This window comes from Desmodus rotundus, chromosome 12 (assembly GCF_022682495.2).
Source record: "Desmodus rotundus isolate HL8 chromosome 12, HLdesRot8A.1, whole genome shotgun sequence".
Lineage (NCBI taxonomy): Eukaryota > Metazoa > Chordata > Mammalia > Chiroptera > Phyllostomidae > Desmodus > Desmodus rotundus.
The window spans coordinates 69,587,019-69,609,051 of NC_071398.1; the positions used below are offsets into that span (position 1 = coordinate 69,587,019).

At 39.3% G+C, this 22,033-nt stretch overlaps 1 protein-coding gene across 7 annotated transcripts in view; it reads left to right on the plus strand.

Annotated features, from left to right (window-relative positions):
* The window catches only part of PIP5K1A (phosphatidylinositol-4-phosphate 5-kinase type 1 alpha), a 41,261-nt gene that overhangs the window by 4,749 nt on the left and 14,479 nt on the right, over positions 1 to 22,033 (plus strand). For 4 of the 7 annotated variants that reach the window (XM_045203345.3, XM_045203343.3, XM_045203347.3 and 1 more), the window contains exons 2-6: positions 11,121 to 11,159; positions 16,675 to 16,706; positions 18,367 to 18,447; positions 21,336 to 21,466; positions 21,881 to 21,998. In XM_045203345.3, the coding sequence (XP_045059280.1) occupies positions 11,121 to 11,159; positions 16,675 to 16,706; positions 18,367 to 18,447; positions 21,336 to 21,466; positions 21,881 to 21,998 (401 nt within the window). Of the gene's footprint in view, positions 1 to 11,120; positions 11,160 to 12,921; positions 13,067 to 16,674; positions 16,707 to 18,366; positions 18,448 to 21,335; positions 21,467 to 21,880; positions 21,999 to 22,033 lie in introns of all 7 variants that reach the window. The other 3 variants (XM_024570697.3, XM_045203346.3, XM_045203344.3) reach the window with 2 other exon arrangements.

Here is a 22,033-nt window from a genome sequence, read left to right on the forward strand (position 1 = left end):
TTGAGATTTTTAAGGAGGGAGGGATTTTTCTGTTTGCTTTCTTTTTAGGGTGTTTTGACCCCCCCCCCTTTCCTTTGTCCCCTTGGTACATTCTGCCAAAAACTGACATCAGAATGTCATTTTTTTTTTTAATTGCTTTTGAAATCCTTCCCCAAAGATACTGATTTGAGAGAGAGAGGAAGGAAGAGAGGGAAGGAGAAACATAGATGTGAGAGAGAAGCAACCAGTGGTTTCCTCTCCCGTGCGCCTCAACAGGGGATGGAATGAGCAACCTAGGTATGTGCCCTGACATGGGATGAAACGGAAACCTTTTGGTGTACGAGACGATGCTCCAACCAACTGAACCACCCAGCCAGGGCAGAATGTCATTATTTTGATTAATCATCTATTTCTGCCATAGCCACTCAAGCTTTGAATAGTAGGATAGTATGTTTTGCTTGTTAATTTCTCTGTGCTGTGCTGGGTTGACATAAAACTCTAGTTCTAATTAATATCTTTGCTTAAATATGTGCTCACTACTAGTTATTACATATTTTATTAGCCTATTTTTCTCTGATAACATAATGGAAGCTGTGGCTTGTGAAGTAAACAACAGAGATAACACTAGGACAAAGACAGAACTGGAGAGAAGAAAAGTGGGTACTTTATAATCTAAATTGGGTATTCCCTAGGATTTGGAGATACTTTTATTTGACATAAAGAAAGCAACAAGACCAAAGTTGTAATTATCTTCTCTCTCCTTTTTACTGGGTATATTTTCTTGATCAAGGATAGAAGTATACTTCAGGAAGTATGCTATTTTCTCATACCCTGGCAAAGAGAATCTGTTTTTCTCTGTTTCAAACCCCAGCCCACCATTCAGTTTCAGAGAGTGGGCTAATGGTGTTTCCTAAAGGAAACCCCTTCCTAGCCCATTTCCCCTATTACACTTCACTTCTCCACCCTTCCTTTCAGGAGAGCATTGTTTAGTTTCTACACGTGTTGATCCTGTTTTGTATCTCTAATGAGCTTCTTTGTTTTAAAAAATCCTTACTGGCAGCTATGTTTTATTGATTTTTTTTTTTTTTTTTTTTTTTTTTTTTTTTTTTTGAGACAGAGTGAAAGGATGAGGGGTGGGTAGAGAGACAGAGACAGACAGGCATTGATGTTAGTTAAAAACATGGTGTGGCACAGTGGGTTGAGTGCCGGCCTGGGAACCTAAACGTCTCTGGTTCCATTCCTGGTCAGAGCACATGCCTGGGTTACAGGCCAGATCCCCCATTGAATGCATGCAAGAGGCAGCCTTCTCTTACACATCAATGTTTCTTTCCCACTCCTTCATCCTTCTCCTCTGTCTAAAAAATAAATAAGTAAAATCTAAGAAAAAAATCCATTGATTGCTTCCTGTTCACTCCCTGACTAGGGATTGAATCAACCCATGGGTCAAATCCCCAACCTAAGTACATGCCCTGACCAGGAATCAAACTGCAACCTCTTGGGGCACACGATGATGCTCCAATCAACTGAACCACCTGGCCAGGGCTCTTAGGGGCTCCATTTGTTTCTTTTACTGTTTACGGTGAAGTTAACTTTTTTTCTCAAGCCCCTCTGTCTTTAATTTTTTTTTTTTTTTTTAATTTTAGAAAGAGGGAGGAAGGGGAAGAGAGAAACATCGATTTGTTGTACTAATTTATGCACTCATTGGATGATTCTTGTATGTACCCTCACCAGGGGTCAAACTGGTACCCTTGGCATATCGGGACAATGCTCTAACCAACTGAGCTACCTAGCCAGGGCCAGCCTATCTCCAATCATTTTAAACTTTGTCTCCAATAATTTTTTCTTTATCTTCCTGTGAAATTGTATTGTTTATTTGTAATGGTTTTGTACAATGTGTATTAATTGATAAGCATGTAATTCTTTAAAAGACTCCTTATTGTTGGAGTCTGAGGAAGACCCTGGCAAAAAGAGAGGAGGGCAGGTTCCTAGTAGAGAGTGCAATATATCTTATTATTATTTATCTTGTATGTTTAACTGAGCAATATGGAATTAACCCAGAATAAGCACTAAAGGATCAGTGATGTTGATGGGGCTTAAGGGAAGGCAAGCAAGGGAAGTTGGGAAAGAATGGGAAGAGGTTTTTTTTAAGATATACTTGTAATTAGCTAGGGTATATTAGCTTTCTTGTGCACATTGTAGGTAAACAAACCTGGGAAACTTCAAGTTTTCATTAAGAAGAACCTGTAGAAAAGGGATGGCGATTTCATTGCAGTGGGGGGTGGGGGTGAGTAATCACCTTGAAGTGCATTTTGGGGGCAATTAAAGCTCATTATGATATCATTCAAGTTAGACTTTCTCTGCTACATGTACATTCCAATCCAGCAAGATTTATTGCTTTTTCAATATAGAGCCAGGTTTGGAAATAGAATTAGGAGGTGGCAATTTGTCACAAATCTCAGTTACTTCTCTGTCACGGGTGGCTTATCCAGGACACCTGGGTCTTTTGAAGGACTTGGATACTTTCAGACAAAGTTTTAATGCCAAGAGATACATATTTGAAGCCTGAGAACCATAAAGTTTGCATTGTAGAAGTAGAAGCATAAGTTTATCACTAGGGGAAAATATAGAGATATTATAATTTAACCTTCTCATTTTCTAAGTTAAGAAACTGAGGTTCAGAGAGATTGTTACTAGTTGTAGGGATGTTGCATTAAAGCTGTGTGTTACCAAGACAAGTCTTAGTACATTTGTGGCTCATTTCTTGCTACTTAGTTGGCTCTTAGCAGAGATGACTCCAGGACTCATAGATCAAACTGCTTTTCAGCTTTTAGTTTCTAGGAGCATCCTTAACCTTTCTGACTGTTTCCTAGAAGATTTTTAAGAAAAGTTGACACCTGCTAGGAAACAAAATTTAGGGTTTTTTCTGAGATGTGGCTTGGTTTCTTAATTGGCTTTAGTCTATATTGAGGGTATAGTAATGACATTTCTTTTTTTTAAATGCTATTTCTTACAGTTGTGTGCTTAGGAATACTTCTCATGAGGCAGGCTGACATTTTAGATGATTTTGGAATATTTTCATGTGGAGAATATATTGTGCCTCCCACCTGATAGGGTATACAGTAGTTAAAATGGCTTTCAGTATTTCAAGTTTAGAGGATGAGAGAGATTGCTTCAGATAGTCTACCAATATGGACTTGCGGTCGAGATGGAGATGTAGGTAAACACGGCTGGCCTTTTCACACAACCACATCAAAATTAGAGCTAAACTATGCTGTGGTTGGTGTAGCTTAATGGATTGAGCATGGGCTGTGAACCAAAGAGTCGCCAGTTTGATTCCTAGTCAGGGCACATGCCTGGGTTATGGGCCAGGTCCCCAGTGGGGGCCACATGAGAGGTAACTGCACACTGATGTTTTTCTCCCTCTTTCTCCCTCTCTTCCCCTCTCTCTAAAAATAAATAAATAAATAAAAATTATAAAAAAAGATTCTACCAAAAAACACTACAGCTAAACTATAGAACAACCATCATTCAAAACCATCAGAAATCGAAACTTTAACTGGAACCTAATCAACAAAACAAACAAGCAAGCAAAATATAACCAGAGACATTGAAATTAAGAACAATCTGACAGTAACCACAGGGGAGGAGGGAGGGGATAATGGGGATAAGTGGGGGGAAGGGTTTTCAGGAACAGGAGAGGGCAAGAAATTGGAAACAAAACCAAGGGGAGATGGAAGCGAGGGAGGTGGGGATGGTTGGGGTGGGGAGGCCTTAAATGCAGACAACTGTAATTGAACAACGATAAGATAATTTTTTAAAAAGTCAACTTAATAACAACTTTTGTTTTAGGAGATTTATTGGAAATAATTCAATGTTGGAAGTAGTCAAATCCCATTAAATAAAGATATTATTTTCTTTAGAAGGCAGAAAAAAAGGAAATCAAGTTGAATGGAAGTCCTATAACTATGTAATTAAAGAAGAAACTACAACGTGACTGGTAGGAGAGGCAGAGATGCTGAACAGGCTGGCCCCACCTCAGGAGTGAAGGGTCCCAGCCCCACACCAGGTCCCCCATCCCAGGGTTCCAGTGCCAGGAAGAGAAGTCACCATCACTTCCGGCTGTAAAAATCAGTAGACATTGAGACTGTGGAAGATGGAAAGTGCTGGACTCCCTTGCAGATCCTCTTAAAGAACATGTGCACAGACTTACTTAGACTCACTCCCTCTGAGCTTCAGCGTGGGGGCAGCAGATTGAAAGGCATCAGAGACATACAGGGAGGAACTGATTTGTCCAGCACCAGGGCAGAAGCTGAGGGGCAGCTTTCTCCCAGACGGAACTACTGGCAGAGGCCCCTTCCCCAACAGAGCCACAGAGCCCGCAGACTTGGCTCCACGTCTGAGTCTCCATCTACCTGGCTCACAAGGTTTGCCCCACCCTGGTGATTCTGTGAAGTCCTGCCCCTCCCAACATTCCGGTGCACCCTAGCTGTTTCCAGTGGCATTCCATTTGAATGGCTTGTCGTGGCCCTGCTTCAGATTTTCCTAAATTATCTTAACCCAGCAGAGGTCCAGCTGATATGAGAAATACAAATTCTTTTTTTAAGTAATTACATACACGGGGTGCATAGGTTCAAGTTCATGACTAGCTGTGTGTTTGTATGTGACTAATGTTAAGCCATAAGGTTTAAGCCATCAGTTTGGTTATAACATGTGTTTCCTAAGGGTGTGTGATAATCAATAGATTGTACCTGAGAGGTGCCCTAACTCCAAGGTCAGTGTTGTTTTTTATTTTTTTAAACCTTTTTATTTATTTATTTTTTTAAAGCTGGGAAGGGAGAGAGAAAGAGGGAGAGAAACATCAATGTGTTCTTGCCTCTTGTGTGCCCCCTTGTGGGAACTTGGCCCGTAAGCCAGGCATGTGCCCTGACTGGGAATCAAATGTGGTGACCCTTTTGTTTGCAGGCTGGCACTCAATCCACTGAGCCACACCAGCCAGGGCCCAAAGTCAGTGTCATTATAGTTGGTTTTTCTTTTGTTCTCACAAATTTCGAAGTCAATGTTGTGTTCATTTTCCATTGAAAACGGCTGGAAAATACATCGATTCAATAATCCAAGAGATGTTGAAGAACTTCAGTGAATGCTACTCAAGTCCAATGATGAGAGTGATAGAATTGAATTTGAAAATGAAAGTGATTTAGAAGGTGAAGTGTATATGTGGAAGCTCATTCAGAAGATTCAGATACTGAGCAAGATATTTCTAGTGAAGTAAGTAAAGATAAATTAGACATGAATGAAGAGTATTTTTTTGGAAAGGCTAAAGAATCAAAATGGAGGAAAAATCCAGTAAGAAGACAAATTAGAAAACAGCTGCAGCATATTTTGTGTCAACTTGCGTTAGTTCGGCCAAACGCAAAAAAGGCCAAGATAAAACTCAACTGCTTTATCACAAAAGATATTTTAGAGCTAATCTTATTATATACAAATAAATACATTGATTTTATCTTAGCCAGTTTCCACAAGAAAGAGATGCTAAATGAATATGTATTTTATATTTCATTGTTTAATAATTTATAGATTGTAACAAAATAAAAAATCATGTCTTACATAAATATAATAAATGCAAATTTATAGTGTTTAAAAAATATTTTTTCATATTTCAGCACATACTAGTAATGAATGTATCACTTGGATACACGTGACCTACACTGTAAATCTTTAGACCGTGGCCTCCTCAGGGTTAAACAAGCAGCATCTGGCTTTTGTACCTCTCAATAAGTTGCCCCAGGCCTGGCACTAGCACCAGCCAGCCTTGGCTCACAGCTTGGCCTTGTCTGGGCATCTCTATGCCTAGTACAAGTAGCAGCCATCTGCAAATCGCCTTATAGCTTATGCTGTGTGACCCCAGAGAGAACACAGGCAGTGATTGACCTTGGGTGTGCCAACAGCAATCAAGGCTCAACTACAACAGGAGTATACACAGTGGGCACACCTCAAGTCCCCAGCTTGGGTAATAGGGGAGGCTGTGCCACTGGACCTTACAGGATATTGACTGCATTAGGCCACTCTACCAAGCCTGGGAGTCCTAGCAGTTCTATCTAATACGTAGAAACAAACACAGGGAGGCTTCCAAAATGAAACAAACATGGCCCAAATGAAAGAACAGAACAAAACTCCAGGGGAAAAAAAAACTAATCAAAATGGAGATAGACAGTCTGTCAGATGCAGAGTTCAAAATACTGGTTATAAGGATGCTTAGTGAACTTAGAACTTTGACATCAGAAAAAAGGACATGGAATCCATAGAAAAGAACCCATCAGAAATGAAGAATATGCTAATTAAAGAACAATTTACAGGAAGTCAACAGTAGAATGAATGAAGCTGAGAATCAAATCAGTGATTTGGAACATAAGGAAGCAAAAAACAGCCAATCAGAACAGCAAGAAGAAAAAAGAATCCAAAAAGTTGAGGATGGTCTAAGGAGCCTCTGGGACAACTTCAAGAGTACCAACATTCAAATCATGGAGGTTGCCAGAAGAGCGAGGGCAAGAAATTGGAAACCTATTTGAAAAAAAACAACAACAGACAACTTCCCTAACTTGTTGACTGAAATAGACATACAAGTCCAGGAAGCGCAGAGAGTCCCAAAGAAGGTGAACCCAAAGAGGCCCACCTCAAGATGCATCATGATTAAAATGACAAAGGTTAAAGATAAAAAGAGGACTTTTTTGCCCATTTTTATTTATGTTTATTAAATTTTTAAAGAAGATTTTATTTATTCATTTTCAGAGTGGAAGAGGAGAAAGAAGGAGAGAAATAACAGCATGTGCCCTGACTCGGAATCGAACCAGTGACCCTTTGGTTTTGCAGCCCGTGCTCACTCCACTGAGCTACACCAGCCAGGGCAAAAGAGGATCTTAAAAGCAGCAAGAGCAAAGTGGTTAGTTGCGTACAAGGGAACCCCTATAAAACTGTCAGCTGACTTCTCAAACGTTGCAAGCTGGAAGGGACTGGCAAGAAATATTCAGTGATGAAAAGCAAGGACCTACAACAAGATTATGCAACCCAGCAAAGCTATCATTTAGAATTGAAGACAAAGAGCTTCCCAGACAAGAAAAAGCTAAAGGAGTACATCACCATAAAACCAGCATTATATGAAATGTTAAAGTGTTGTCTTTAAGGAGAAAATAAAAAATATAGCCCTGGCTGGTGTCACTCAGTGGACTGAGCATAGGCCTGTGAATCAAAGGGTCGCTGGCTCAATTCCCAGTCAGGGCACATGCCTGTGTTGCGGGCCAGGTTCCCAGTAGTGGGGCACATGAGAAGCAACCACATGTTGATGTTTCTCTCCCTCTCTTTCTCCCCCCTTCTCCTCTCTAAAAATAAATAAAAATTTAAAAATATATATGAATAAAATGGCAACAAATACTTCTCTATCAATGGTTGAATCTAAAAAATAAAACGCAGAACACAAGCAGAATCATAGATACAGAGAACATTTTAATGGTTGCCAGATAGGAAGGGGGTTGGAATGGGCAAAAAAGGTGAAGGGATTAAGAAGTACAAATTGTTAGTTAAAAAAGAATAGTCATGGGGATGTAAAATACAGCTTAGGAATTAGAGTAGCCAAAGAACACATGCATGACCCATGAGCATGGACAACGGTGTGGGAATTGCCTGAGGGAGTGGAGGGGGCAAAGGGGGAAAAATTTAGACAATTTAACAGCTTAATCAAATGTAATTTTTTAAAAAATACAATAGTCCAGCAAACAACTTTGCTGATTGTGTTTGGTTTTGTGTGGGATTTTGCTTTTACTTTTTTTGTTTTAGAATCTTTTAAAGCCTCTGGCTCTCAATCTTACTAACAAAGACATCCCCTAAGAGTGAGCATTTTCCAAAAAGCCTGCTTCTCTCTTTGTGCTCTATGTAGAAATTATTGACACAATTTGTGTGGTAGCATTGGTAGGTCATTGAGTTGGGTGGGTCTCTGGGATTGCTTCTCCATGACCTGTTCAGGCATAATTCCAGTTGTCTGAGGAATGCACATCCGGCCTACCTCTAGTGTCTCCAAATTATATGTGTACTTCAAACACTGAAGTCAGTCACACACTGCCTCTTAAATTGTCATCTCCTGGATGATGTCATCTCATCTCCGAAGGAAATACTGCTCTGAAAGTGCAGGGAGAGGCTGTGGTATTAAGGCCAACTCTATTTTGTTCCACACACACGGGGAAGGAAAAACTTACTTTGGAGCTATTTACTATATGAAAATATTTTGTTTCAGTGATCTCTTTTAAGACCAACTCATTTCCCCCTCTGAAGTTTGCCTTTTCACACTTTTCAGAATCATATTGATGGTTTTTCTCTTCCTGTACATTTTCTCCCTTTCTCTCAATAGTAAATCTTAGTCTCCAGTGGTTTAGTAGTAGCAAGCAAATTGATGGAGAGTCACAGTGGTATTTTGACTAGTGACTAGAAACCAGGCCCTCCAGCACCTTTTTCACCAAAAACACAATTTAGGATTAGGTCAGGGGCCAAAATTGGGTGCTTCCTTAAGTCTAGTCCACGGTTACTCAGAAAAATTTTCTTACACCATGTGATGATTCAGCTTTGTGTTTTAGCAAGAATTGAATGAATTGTTTCCACTTTGGCACTTGACTGGTTCAGCTGTTTTGAAATTATTTTAGTAACATTAAAGATTCCCCATTATTTTCATAATTTAGAGGCTAGATCTTGTATATTTTTCTAGTCTTGTTATCCAGGAGATAGGCTAAAGTTAGGTATCCCTGTGTTATAGGAGCATATTAATATTCTGAAGGATATAAAAAATAAACCTCAGAGAGAACCTCTTATATATACTGATACAGGTTTGTCTCAGGTTGAATAGGCATCTCAAAGTATTGGGTTGGCCAAAAAGTTTGTGGTTTTTTGCGTAAAGACATTTTTCATTTTCACTGATAACTGTTGATATATGTATTTTTTAAAAGATTTTATTTATTTACTTTTAGAGAGAGGGGAAGCGAGGGAGAAAGAAGGAGAGAAACATCAGTGTGTGAGAGATACAGTGATTGATTGCCTCTCACATGCCCCTAACTAGGGAGCCAGCTGGCAACCCAGGCACGCACCCTGACTGGGAATCAAACCAGTAACCCTTTAGTTTGCAGGCTGGCGCTTAATCCACTAAGCCACACCAGCCAGGGCTGATTTGTGTATTTTGACTACCTCCTGTGTGATATAATGTTGATTGTTTTCATTGTCTCGAGTTGATCACTGTCAACTCCAACTGGTCTACCCAGCTGTCCTACCCAACCATAGAGCATTGTCCAGCAAGAAATCTCCAGCATGAAACTTCACAAACCATTTTTGACATGTTCGATCAGTCACAGTACCTTCTTCACACACTGCACAAATCTTTTTTTGGGTTTCAGTTGCATTGTCACCTTTCTTGAAATAATAAAGCATAATATGGTTGCTTATTTTCTTGCATCTTTAATATTAAAATGGCTACACAAAGATTCACCAATTAGATTGATAAGTTTTTCTTTTAATGCACACTGATATGAGAGCTGTCACAATACAACCTAACAATTGTTTTGAATGAAGTTAAAGATAGCTAAGTGCTACTAGAGCCATCTTACAAAAAACAAACAAACATGCCCTGGTTGGTGTGGCTCAGTGGACTGAGTGCTGGTCAGGGCCAGGTCCCCCATGGGAGGCAGGCGAATGGCAACCACACATTGATGTTTTCTCTCTGTCTCTTTCTCCCTCCCTTCCCCTCTGTCTAAAAATAAATAAATAAATAAATCTTAAAAAAATGTTTTATAAAACAAACAGGTTTATGGCCAACCCAATAATATGTAGTAGAGAAACAGTGAGTGTATGGGAGTCATGCTTATTTGTAGCTTGGAATTGTTAGCAGCATTCAGGGCATTTTCTTTTCACATTTTCCTTCTATTGTGTCTCTGCAGCAGCATAATATACTCGTAATGAGCTTGAGTTAAAGCGTGGGATATGGAGTGATGTTGGTCTGTATGTACATCTGGGACTGTTGAGTGGTGGTTTAACAGGAAAAATGGGTTATAAAGTAATTCAGTTATCTGTGTAATTACTTGTTATAGAAAATGTATGTAGATAAGGAAAAAGACATTTGAAGTTACAAAATTAACCTAACCCACTATCCATGATAGTCATATTTTAACATTTTGGTATATGATCTTCTGGACCTCTTCTATGTGTATAAATACATGTAAATTTATAAATAAGTGATTTTCAAAAATGTGGTACTATATAATTTTTTTTGCCTTTTCCAACAACTTACTGTGACATTCTACCCACAAATAAATATACCTAAAAACAATGGTTATATATACTATTCCAGGGTGTCCAATCCACAGCCCACAGGCGGCCCAGGATGACTATGAATGTGGCCCCACACAATGCCGTAAATTTACTTAAAACATTATGGGATTTTTTATTTTATTTTATTTTTTTGCGATTACGTGTTGCAATGTATTTAATGTGTGGCCCACAACAACTCTTCTTCCCGTGTGGCCCAGAGACACCAAAAGGTGGAACATCCCTGGATTCCATTTTATGATTACACCACAATTTATAGTTATTATATACAGTGTTGCATTAGATATCTTTGTATACACATCTTTGTCCACTTGACTGGTTCCTTAGGACAAATTCCCACTTTCAGGTCAATTTGAACATTTTAATTTTTAAGGCTTTTTGCTATGTATTGCCAAATTGCCCTTTAAGAATGGAGGGAATAGCCTCAAGTAAAATGTATACATATTCTTTCTTAAAAGATTAGAAGCCTGAATACAAAGGAGTTTTTGTACCTAAAATATTTTTGCTAATTTGAAATCACTCTGTAGAGAAATGATTTGGGTTGCAAGTTTTGTAACCACTCTTGTAATTTTTCTGCCATAACTACTTCTCTTGTTTTTTTTTTTTTTTTTTTGATACTTACCTAACTGCAAAAAATCATCTCACATTTCACAGTATGGTGTTGGGGATAAGGCCAGATCATGTTCATAATTTTAAACTTTAGAGTGTTTTTAAAGATATGCTTATTCTGCTGTAAGTAAATACAATCCCAGAATTAAGTGATAACTTTTCTGTTTTTCCTCATTTAGGTTTCAACTTTCTGTGCTGTGGGGTCAAGAGTCAGAGAGGTAGATCTGATGTGAATCTGTACTGAAGAAGCATGAGCTTGCAGTAACTAGCAGGCAACTCCTCTTCCCCATAACAATTGCAGATTTTTTGTAGTAGTAGGAGTGCATGGTCTTCTTCCAAGAAGGCTGTGGATCTCTTACAAACATAATTTACTCAAGCTCCCATTTCCCTTTGCCCTCTCCAAAAGAAGATGCTATCTTAACATAGAAGTGTCTTTCTACAGTTTCATGGTATAATATGAATCAGTCAACTCCCGAACTTTTTGTCTTCCCATAACTTCATTTTCTTTTGTTTTAGTAAAGGAGTCTCAATTCTTTCCCCTCTCTGCTTTACCTCTTATTTCCCCTGACTCTTCCCATCTTGTAGATGGAGTTTCATAATTCACAGTGATAATAATTGCTTATATTTATAGAGCATATATTATGTGTTAAGTGCCATAATGGCTTATTTAATTTTCATAACAGTCCTATGAGATGCATGTTATTATTTCTCTACTTTATAGATAAAGTAACCAAGGTCTTGAGAGTTTTAATAAAACTTGTCCAAGGTTACCCAGTGAGTAAATGGTAGATCTCATATTCAAACCTAACCTAGGCATTCTGATTTCAGAGCTCACATTCTTACCCACTATGCCATTGTTGCTCCCTTGCTTATCCGAAAGTGTGTGTGCAAACTAACTTGACTTTAAACGAAATTAAGTATTTATTATTGAATGGGTACTGACTGACCAGTAGTTCTCAGTGAAGGAGAGAATAATACAGAAGGGAACTTAACCATTCTGACTTTAGCTCTCCTTTAAAAAGCAACACAATTCTGACCTCCTATTGCCATAATATGTGGAGTTACTGATCATTCTTTCAGAAAATATTTTACCAGTTAATGTGGATTTATGCCAAGGATTGGTGATTCTCAAGTAAATTGCAAGATCCCTGAAACTAAACAGACAAAAGTTAGCCTACCAAATGCCCTCTTTTTATCATTGCAAATTCAGTAATCATAAGCCTCATGCTTTTAATCAGAGCAAGTCATGGTTCTTCATACACCAAAAGGAAAACTAATCTGAGATGAAAGGAGCTCTTCTTCCCCTCTCTGTTAAAGTGGCTGAGGTCCTACCACAAAGATAAAATGGTACTTTCTACTTCTAGTGAGGAGTATAATATCTGTGAAACTGAAACTGCTCTTTCAAGAATCAGAACCTGAAAGATAGTTTCTGCTCCTCTACAATACCGACATGGTGTGGTACAGAACAAGGATAATCTTGCCTAAAAAAGTGAGATGATCTATTTTTGCCAGTAACATTAATGACTTGTCAGAGGAACAGTGTTGTTATTGTTATAACAATTCAGAGGAATTGAAGGAGGAGGACTCTGCTCTTAATCCTCTACCAGTGAATATAAAAAATAGATTTCTTTGTCCCAAGGGCATACCTCAAGGGAAGAAAATAGGTGTTCATATTATCCATTAGCAATTCTGAGATTGATTTAATTCGTTAGAGCATTCTAGTTCTCTTGGTGCTTTCTTGTCCCTCCTAGACACTACCTCACCAGGAAATGAAAACAAAGGATTTGGAAGAAAGAGATTAAAACTGGGTGTGAGGAATGTGGGTTCCAGTTCTGGCTCTGTCACCAGTTCTGCTCTCTGATTTTGAGCACATCCTTCTCCTCTGTCGTTTATTTATAAAAAAACAAGATTAGACTAAAAATCATAAAGGCCCTTTCTGAATTTCTTGATAATTTCTGGTTTTTTTCATAATACACGTAGTTGCTGAAAATGGTCCAGTAGCTTCACTTGTGGCTGAAAGAGCTAAATTCTCAACTTGTTCTATTTAAAAATCAACTTTCTTGAACAACTGTAGATTTCAGCCAGACTGAGCATCTCCAAGCCAGAACAGAAAAAAATTCTCAAAGTGAGTACGCCCTTGGTTCTCTAGGTCTTTTACATTTTCTTCTTTCTGCGGAGGAACTAGGGCTCCAGATTACCTTGGTTGGCTCTGTACCATCTACTGACCCACAAAAATAAGTTACTTGAACCATTTTTTCTTCTGATGCAGCCTGTTTGTCATGGCTTTATTTTTTGCTTCCAGTAGAGCAATACTAGCTAGTTGTTTACAGTGCTTCTTGGTTCACGGTCTGTTAATAAGTAGGAGTCCCACAGTCATGAAGGAAATAAACTATGGACATGAATTGGGAAATTTGTATAATACAGAAAAACAATTTCTCTATTACAACTTCATCCTGGATGCCTTACTTTTACGAGAGAAAACCTTTCAGAAAGAAGCCAGCTCAGATAAAGAAGCTTGATTATCTAGACTTGCTTTCTTTTCTTTGGTGGTATTTTTTCCCTAAATTTTAATTACAAAATTTTTCACACACAAAATATAAAAAATAGTATAATTGAACCTTCATTACCATCAGCTAGTTTTAGCAGCAACATTTTGCCAATCTTGTTATGTTTATTATGTTCCATTCCCCCACCTTCACTCCCTGGAATGTTTTAAAGCAAACCTAGTCTTCATATGATTTCAGCCATAAATACTTGCAGAAAGTATTTCTATAGATGAGGACTCTATTTAGAGGGGAAATAGAGTGCCACAGTACATTTGTCATATCTACAAAATTAACAAAGATTATTTAATTTCTTCTTTTAAGGCCTGACTCAGAGGTTGAGATTTTTAGCTTAATTTTATTTTTTTTTAAATCTTAAAATATTTTTTAAAATTTATTTTTAGAGAGGGGGAAGGGAGAGAGAAAGAGAGGAAAAGAAATATCAATGTGGGGTTGCCTGTCGCGCGCCCCCTACTGGGGACCTTGCCTGCAACCCAGGCATGTGCCCTGACTGGAAATCTAACTGGAGACCCTTTGGTTCTCAGCCTGGTGCTCAATCCACTGAGCCACACCAGCCAGGGCAATTTTTACCTTATTTTCTAATCAGCATCTAAACAAGTTTCAGACATACAGTATTTAGTGGGTATGTCTCTTAAGTCATTAATTAAAACAATTCCCATGCCCTGTAGTATTGTTTTGAGGGCCAAACAGGATGATGTTTGTAAAGCTTTTAAAGTGCTGTAAAAAATATACATTGTTTGGTCAGTGGAGAGAAATAGCTTTTCTAAAAAAGTATCAGCATTTCAGTTTAGTCTCATAGTCAGGATTAAGGTGAAATAGGAAAATGTGGAGATGCCCAAGTGATGGAGAAAAAAGGAGAAAAATTGTGAGCTCCTCTTGGTCAGGAACATATAATTCTTCCAAGAGTACCTAGCATAATTCCTGACATATAACAGAAGACCCCAGGCATGAGCACTCCCTGGGAATCCAACCAGCTACCTTTTGGTTCAGTCTGGAACTTAATCCACTGAACCATGCCAACCAAGCCTTTTCTTTCCTTTAAAATCCTCACCTGAGGACATGCTTGTTGATTTTAGAGAGAAGGCAAGGTAGGGTGAGAGAGGAGGAGAGAAACATACATGAGAAAGAAACATCTGTTGTTGCCTCTGGTATGGGTCCCTATGCCGAACCCGCAACTAACGCATGTCCCCTGATGGGGGATTGAACCCAAGACATCAGTTTTCTGGACCACGCTCCAACCAACTGAGCTACACTGGCCAGGAAGCTAATTAGAATTTAATGAAGGTCTAGGTAATTGAACATTAAACTTTTCTGTAGACTCAGCTTTGCTTTTGCATTAGAAATCATGTATGACAACATTTGTGTAGCACTTTATAGCCCATAAAGTACTTTGAATTTAGCTTATCTCATCATTATATAACCTAATATAGGTTTCTTTTCTATTAGTTAGATATAGAAAACAATCTGCCTGATATAAAATAACGGATTTGAACCTAAGTCTTCTGATTTTTAAATAGCTCAGCCTGTTGACTTGTTCTTGTCTAAAAGGTTGTAAGATATAAAAGTATTGACTATCTTTTTTCGTTGTTGGTTGACTCCTTAAATTTTGCAGTAAGTTAGTAGCAGTTTTAATTATAAATCTGAGTCGTAGCTTTAGCTTAGAGTTCCCGTCCTCATTTGCCTAGTCTTCCACCCAGCTGAAGTCAACTTTATTGAACATGAAGCATTCTACCAAAGGTGTAGATTATTGGGTTCTGCTGTTTTTCCAGTTTTCTGGATTATTTTATGCAGCATGTCTTCCTAAAAGCTACATAATGTTTCCTTTTCCTTCTTTTTGGGAGGAAAAATGAAAACCATCTTGTTCCCCATTTTTTGCCACCTTGACTCACCATGAAGAAGGAAATTTTGCTGCTCTGCTTATGGGTACCAGAAATACTTGGTCTGTGGCCTTTGTGCTACTAAGTGCTATTCCAGCCTCTCATCCAAGCGCAGCTATATTCTGAAATTCTCAGGGCGCTTGACCATCTGTCTTTAGTAGTTACAGTTGGGCTTTACCTGATTGCCCCTAATCCCATGTGTCTTTGTTGCCACCTCACCATTAATCCTTATAAATGGACTGGGGTTTTCCTACTTAGGTATTAACTTATGTTATTGAATATTCATCCCATTTGGACTCCTTTTTAATTTTCTTTAATATGTCTAATCTTTATTCCTTGCAAATTCTTTAGAGCTAGATTGAAGTGATATATCAGTAGCCTTTGAAGATAAAGGCCAACATTCTCCAATATGAAAAGGGAAGGAAGGCGTCTTCCTGAGTGATCATGTGTCTCTGATGTGATTGTGGATGAAGGTTACTGGGATGGTAAACCCTTAAGAATTGACTTGACCTTTCAGAGTAGATTTTTTTATAAAGTCCTTTAGTCACTTTCTAAACATCACTATTCTTGGAATCTTTCCTAAATTTAAATGGATAAAAGTCATAAATAATGAGATTTAACTACACACTTACCTTACATATCTGCCCTGATTAAATATTTAGTAAGTCACTTTAGTAAGTAAGTAAATGCCAACAAGTTCTGTTGAGTTTGCAGCAAAAATCAAGATGAGGCTGCAGGGATGCAGTATCAGCTTCTGCTTGCACTGAATGCTTTTTCCTTATTTTGACATTGCATTTTTCTCATCCTTAGCTTCTTTCTTCATCTCCATGGATCAACTCTTTACCATTTTTTCTAATACTATTAATGGAGGATTGAAACACCATAGATAGGCTCTAAAAGTTCTTATACTTTTAGTTCTACAGGAAAAATTATTAACCAAGCCCCAAACTTTCCAGTTAGTGTTGGGTGTTTCTTATGCCCTTTCTCTTTCAGCCATTATATCAGATACCTTCTGACTCTGATGGGTAAATACATCAAGAACAGATCTATTTCCCAGAAAAAATATGAATACCGGAGTAAGAAAAGGGACTAGAACAAGAAGGGAATGTGCTTAAGGATTCTGTGAATATGAGGGAGGAAGGGGAAGTGACATGTAAAATCTCTATCTGAAAAATACCACAGAGCAAGAGGCTCGGTTTGACTCACCCCTTGATTGTTTCAGTATGCAGGATAGAGATGTTTGAGTGTGTGTGTACACACTTAGGATTGTGTTTTTGTTTATTTTTTAACAGCATTTGGAGCCAAGAGATCCATGGCATCTGAGGTAAGTTTGTTATTGATACAGTGGTTCTAAAACTTTAATTCTGGAATAGAAGGGTACCTGTTTATGACATCTTTATTTCCCCCTACTTGAGTCTTGGGAGCTAGACAGGGTTCTTACATCTGTTTGGTAAGCTAGAATTTCTACAACTCTACTGTTATTGCAGTTTATTATGGGTATTACTATAGTACATTTTTAACATACCAAATGCAATGTACCAAAGCGTAAATAATGTTCCTAAGTGTCCTGCATAAGTATTCTTATTTAATCTTACAAACAGATGAAAGTGAGGATTAGAGGGTTTATAATTTGCCCAAAGTCACATAGTTAATAAGTGGGATTGGTAAGTGTGGGATTCAGACCCAGACCATCCAACACTAAAGCCCACTCTCTTGTTTTGCTATTACTACCTCTGGTTCCACAGCTTCAGTGAGTTGAATAACTTCTTTTAACCATACGGAAGCTAATATCCTAAGTTTTTCATTTCTGGGCAGAGTATTTTCCATTTGCTTACATTTGTTCCCATGGAGTATTTACCAGCCCTCTTCTTACTTCTTGCCTTTCTCCTGGGTTTTATGGCGGGGCCTCAGAATGTGGGCCCTTTTGTCCTGGGATTTTAGGTTTTTCTCATTTAAAAAAAAATACTTATTTTTTTAGAGAGGGGAAGGGAGAGAGATAGAGAGGGAGAGAAACATCAATATGTGGTTGCCTCCCATGCGGCCCCTACTGGGGACCCAGGCATGTGCCCTTTGGTTCGCAGGCCTGTGTGCATACTCCACTGAGCCACACCAGCTGGGGCAAGGCTTTTCTCATTTTTAAAAAATATCTCCCAGGATCTTTGAGGTTATATACAGACGGTTTTCTGACACTAAGAGGCTTAGTAATATCAGGTCCTAAGATCTTGATATCCTATTTTCACTAGTCTTTTTTGCCTTCTGGCTCATTAACTTAATGAGTATTGACATCATGAAGAATACCCTTCCTGCCTGTTCTGCTGGCATTTTGGCTGTGGGGAATAGCCTTCTAGGCTCTGCTCTACTGATTTAACTTCCTTATTTCAGGGCCTGATATGTGGGTGGAAAACAAAGCCACATAGTGTTCTCGGGAATCTCTTCAAGGCACTGAGGCCCCTACCCTGTCTCAGAGGAGTCATCTTATTGCCTCAGCCTTTTAATTCCTGGGTTCACTGTACTAGCATTTGTCAGTGGTGAGATCATTTCTCCAGGTGAATTCAGTTTAAGCAGTTAGTATTCAGATTGAGTTGAGGGTTAGAAGGGTAGTAATTTCTGAAAGGAAGCTGGTGAAAAAAGAAGGGATCAGTGGAACTCCACTTGTAACCAGTCTTGCTTTTGTGTACTTTTACCTGTTTCTACTGTAACGATACTCAAAATTTACTTTCTTTGTCAGCATTCTGAGGACCAAAGGTGAAATAGGCATCCCTTGGAGTTCTCTTCTATGTTCTTTCAGCCAGTTAATTCACTGGAAAGCAACACTATAGCTGTGTGTTTGCATGGGGTGGGTCTTCTGAAGGTTTTATAAATGCTCATAACCTAAAAAGGGTGTGTTGAGTGTTTTGGTTTGTTTTGTTCTGACATACCATCATGGTAGCTGTTTGGCATATTACATGGGAATTATATATAAATCTTGACTCTTCTTTTTCTAGGTGCCTTATGCCTCTGGCATGGCCATCAAGAAAATAGGCCACAGGAGTGTTGATTCCTCAGGGGAGACAACGTATAAAAAGGTGTGTTTGGGTAGAACACTTTCATCTTACTTGAGGAAGGGGTAGTTCTGTCCCCTTGATATTACTGTCCATATTCTATCCTATTTCTTGGTATCCTAAGCCTTTACACAATAGCTAGCGTACAACTTGGACTTTATTTTTTTTAAGATTTTAAAGGAAAGGGAGGGAGAAAAACATCAATGTGCAAGAAAAACACAGATCAGTTGTCTCTTGCTCACCCCCTGCTGGGGACCTGGCCCACAACCCAGGCATGTGCCCTGACTGGGAATTGACCTCTTGGTTCTTAGGCTGCCACACCAGCCAGGGCACAACTTGGAAGGGAGGGAGAAAGAGAGGGAGAGAAACATCAATGTGTGGTTGCCTCTCATGTGCCCCCTTACTGGGGGCTTGGCCTGCAACCCAGGCATATGCCCTAACTGGGAATTGAACCAGTAACCCTTTGATTCACAGGTCTGCTCAATCCACTGAGCTACACCAGCCAGGCACAACTTGGACTTTAGAGTTTACTTCACAAAGGGTGAAGTGAGTTATCTCTCATCTATATATGTGTGATTAAATGAGAATGTTCTTAATGGATAAATCTGGTGTCGGATGCTGTTTCACTGAGCTGGAGAAATTGGGTTTCCCTGTTAGGTATAAACATGTAACAAGCCCTCAAGGCCATTCTTCCCTTGCTACAGGGAACCACAATTCTTGAAGTCTTTCCATCTTTCTTCTCATGCCGGTTGTACATAAAATCAAGGCCGTGTCTCACCCAGCCTCGTGATACAGAGATAGACAGCAGGTTGAGTGTTTTTCTTTCTCCTTTGTGGGTTTGTTATTTTTTTTTATTTTAAGAATGTAGTTTCAGCTGGTGAATAGGGCCTAAAACAGCTGCTTTTTGAGCTTTCTATTGGATTTGAAAGGTAGTAGTAATAGCCAAGAACAGAAAATAGAACTGATGAAGGGAAAACAGGAGGAGAAAAGCATCCTGGGGTGATCTTGATTCTTCATATCTGGACTGTTTTGAGATGCTTATGCTTCTCAAGGGACAGGTGCTCCTATTTAGCGCCTGTAGCTTGTCTAATATAGGGCGTGCAGATTTCTTGGAGTCATGTTTCCGGCCCACGTGAATTTGTTTTGTGTTTGTTCTCTGCCTTTATTGCATTGTCCCAAGTAATGCATTCTCATTCTCAGGCAGGGTCCTGATTTTCCCTAGGAATGGGCTCTGAGGCCTATGTCAGTTCAACAGACGTTTATTGAGCTCTTTTTATGTGCTGAACATTGAAACAAAAAGTTGAGGTTCTAGTCTAATTGGAGAGGCAAACACTTAAAAACAGTAATTATACTTTTAATGCCCAGTGAGGACTAGTTAGAAATATAAGTAAAATACAGAGAGAGTTAGGGATGAAGAAAATAATGTAGAATAAAACTGTCTAGTAGAACTTTCTACAGTGATTGAAATTTATTATATGTATTATCCAAAATTATAGCCACTAGTCATACTCAAATATGTGGCTAGTAAGACTGAAGAAGTGAAAATTTTTTTTAAGATTTTATTTTATTTTTAGAGAGAGGGGAAGGGAGGGAGAAAGAGGGAGAGAAACATCAATGTGTGGTTTCCTCTCAAGAGCCCCCTAGTGGGCACCTGGCCTACAACCCAGGCATGTGCCCTGGCTGGGAATCAAACCAGTGACCCTTTGCTTCGTAGGCCTGCACTCAATCCACTGAGCTTCACTACCCAGGGCAGAAGTGAAATTTAAAAAATTATTTATTGATTGATTGATTTTTAGGGGGGATGGGAGGGAGAAAGGGAGAGAAAGAGAAACCTCGATTGGTTGCCTCTCACAGGTGTCCGGATTGGGAACCTAACCCACAACACAGGCATGTCCCCTGACTAGAAAATGAACCAGCGACCTTTTGGTTTACAGGTTGATGCTCCAACCAGCTGAGCCACACCAGGCAGGGTAAAGAAGTGAATTTGTAATTTAATTTTAGTTAACTTAAAATTAAATAGCCATGTATGTCCTGGTGCTGCTGTATGGTGCAGCACGTAGCTAGGCAGTGTGATATTTTTCCATGGGATTAGAATTCTAGATTTTAAGAGTTCTGATCACAGTGTGATAATTTCTGAGAGAAGTATTTCGATTTAGAATTATCTGAGTCTTCAGGCTTCTTCAGTTAGGAACTTTTTTTCCCCCAAAATTGCCCTTAGAACTATTAGAACTTCTAATTAGAACTTCTTAGGACTATTGCCCTTAGAACACCAGACAGGCCCTGCTTTACAGGACTGAAGTTTCTGTAGCTGGGTAGATACTCAGATTATCAATTTTAATAATTTTAAATTATCAATTTTTATTCATCTATATCAGATGAATACAATTTTTAGAGTGCCCCAGATACTGGGGGAAGGAACTTCTGGAGTGAGACCTAAGATCTTCTCTCAATACAGTGTATCTTCTAAATACAGATACGGATGGGAAGGAACACCTTGCCTAGCTGAGACTGGCCGGGCCAGTCCCACCTTCGCTACTCTGTATCTTTAGGCCCTTTCATTCTTTGCCAGGCCAAACAGCAATGTAAAGCATCGGGGTTGGGAAACTATTAGTCTGAAATATTAGAAGGACAGTTGTTTTCAAGTGCTCCTTCTGGCTCTTCCCTCCTCCGTTTTTACTGCTGTGATCAGGTTTATTTATTGTTTTGTCTTACTGATTTTAGAGAGGGAGAGACATTGATTTATTGTTCCATTTGTTTCTGCATTCATTGGTTGATTCTTGTTTGTCCCCTGACCAGATATTGAACCTGAAACCTGGGTGTGTCAGGACGATGCTCTCACCATCGGAGCTACAGGCCAGGGCCTGATCAGGTTTAATACTAGAAACTTTCCTCTATTTCCTTTTTGTTTTCAGACAACCTCATCAGCCTTGAAAGGTGCCATCCAGCTAGGCATTACTCACACCGTGGGGAGCCTGAGTACCAAACCGGAGCGGGATGTCCTCATGCAAGACTTTTACGTGGTGGAAAGTATCTTCTTCCCCAGGTACAAGGTTAATGTTCAGGATAATGTCCTGGAAAGTGTGGCTTTTTCATGTTAAACTCGGTAGTTTTAGGGGTTCAGGTCTAATTTAGGCGTGTGTCTAATTCTTAACCAGGGTAATGAGGGACTCTAGAATGTGGAGAGCAGCTTCTGTCCTTTGTTTCTGTGAGCCTCTGGCCTGTAGAGTCAGCCCTAGAAAACAATGGCCTGCATTTGGTTAGGAGGCATTGTTGTTCCCTGTGTTCATGTCTTAATCCCCATGTTGTGCTTTTTGTCCCACTAAGTAACTGACTCGTCTGATCCCTCTGGTTCTCTCAGGAGTGATGTATTGACCTGTCTCTGGGTGACTCCCAGGGTGGACAGGGCCCTGGGTGACAGGGAGTGGTAACTTGTGGCTTCTTCTATTTAACCCCACAGTGAAGGGAGCAACCTGACCCCTGCTCATCACTACAATGACTTTCGGTTCAAGACCTACGCACCTGTTGCCTTCCGCTACTTTCGGGAATTATTTGGTATCCGGCCTGATGATTACTTGGTAAGCTTCTGCATCCCGTGACCCTGTGATTCCAG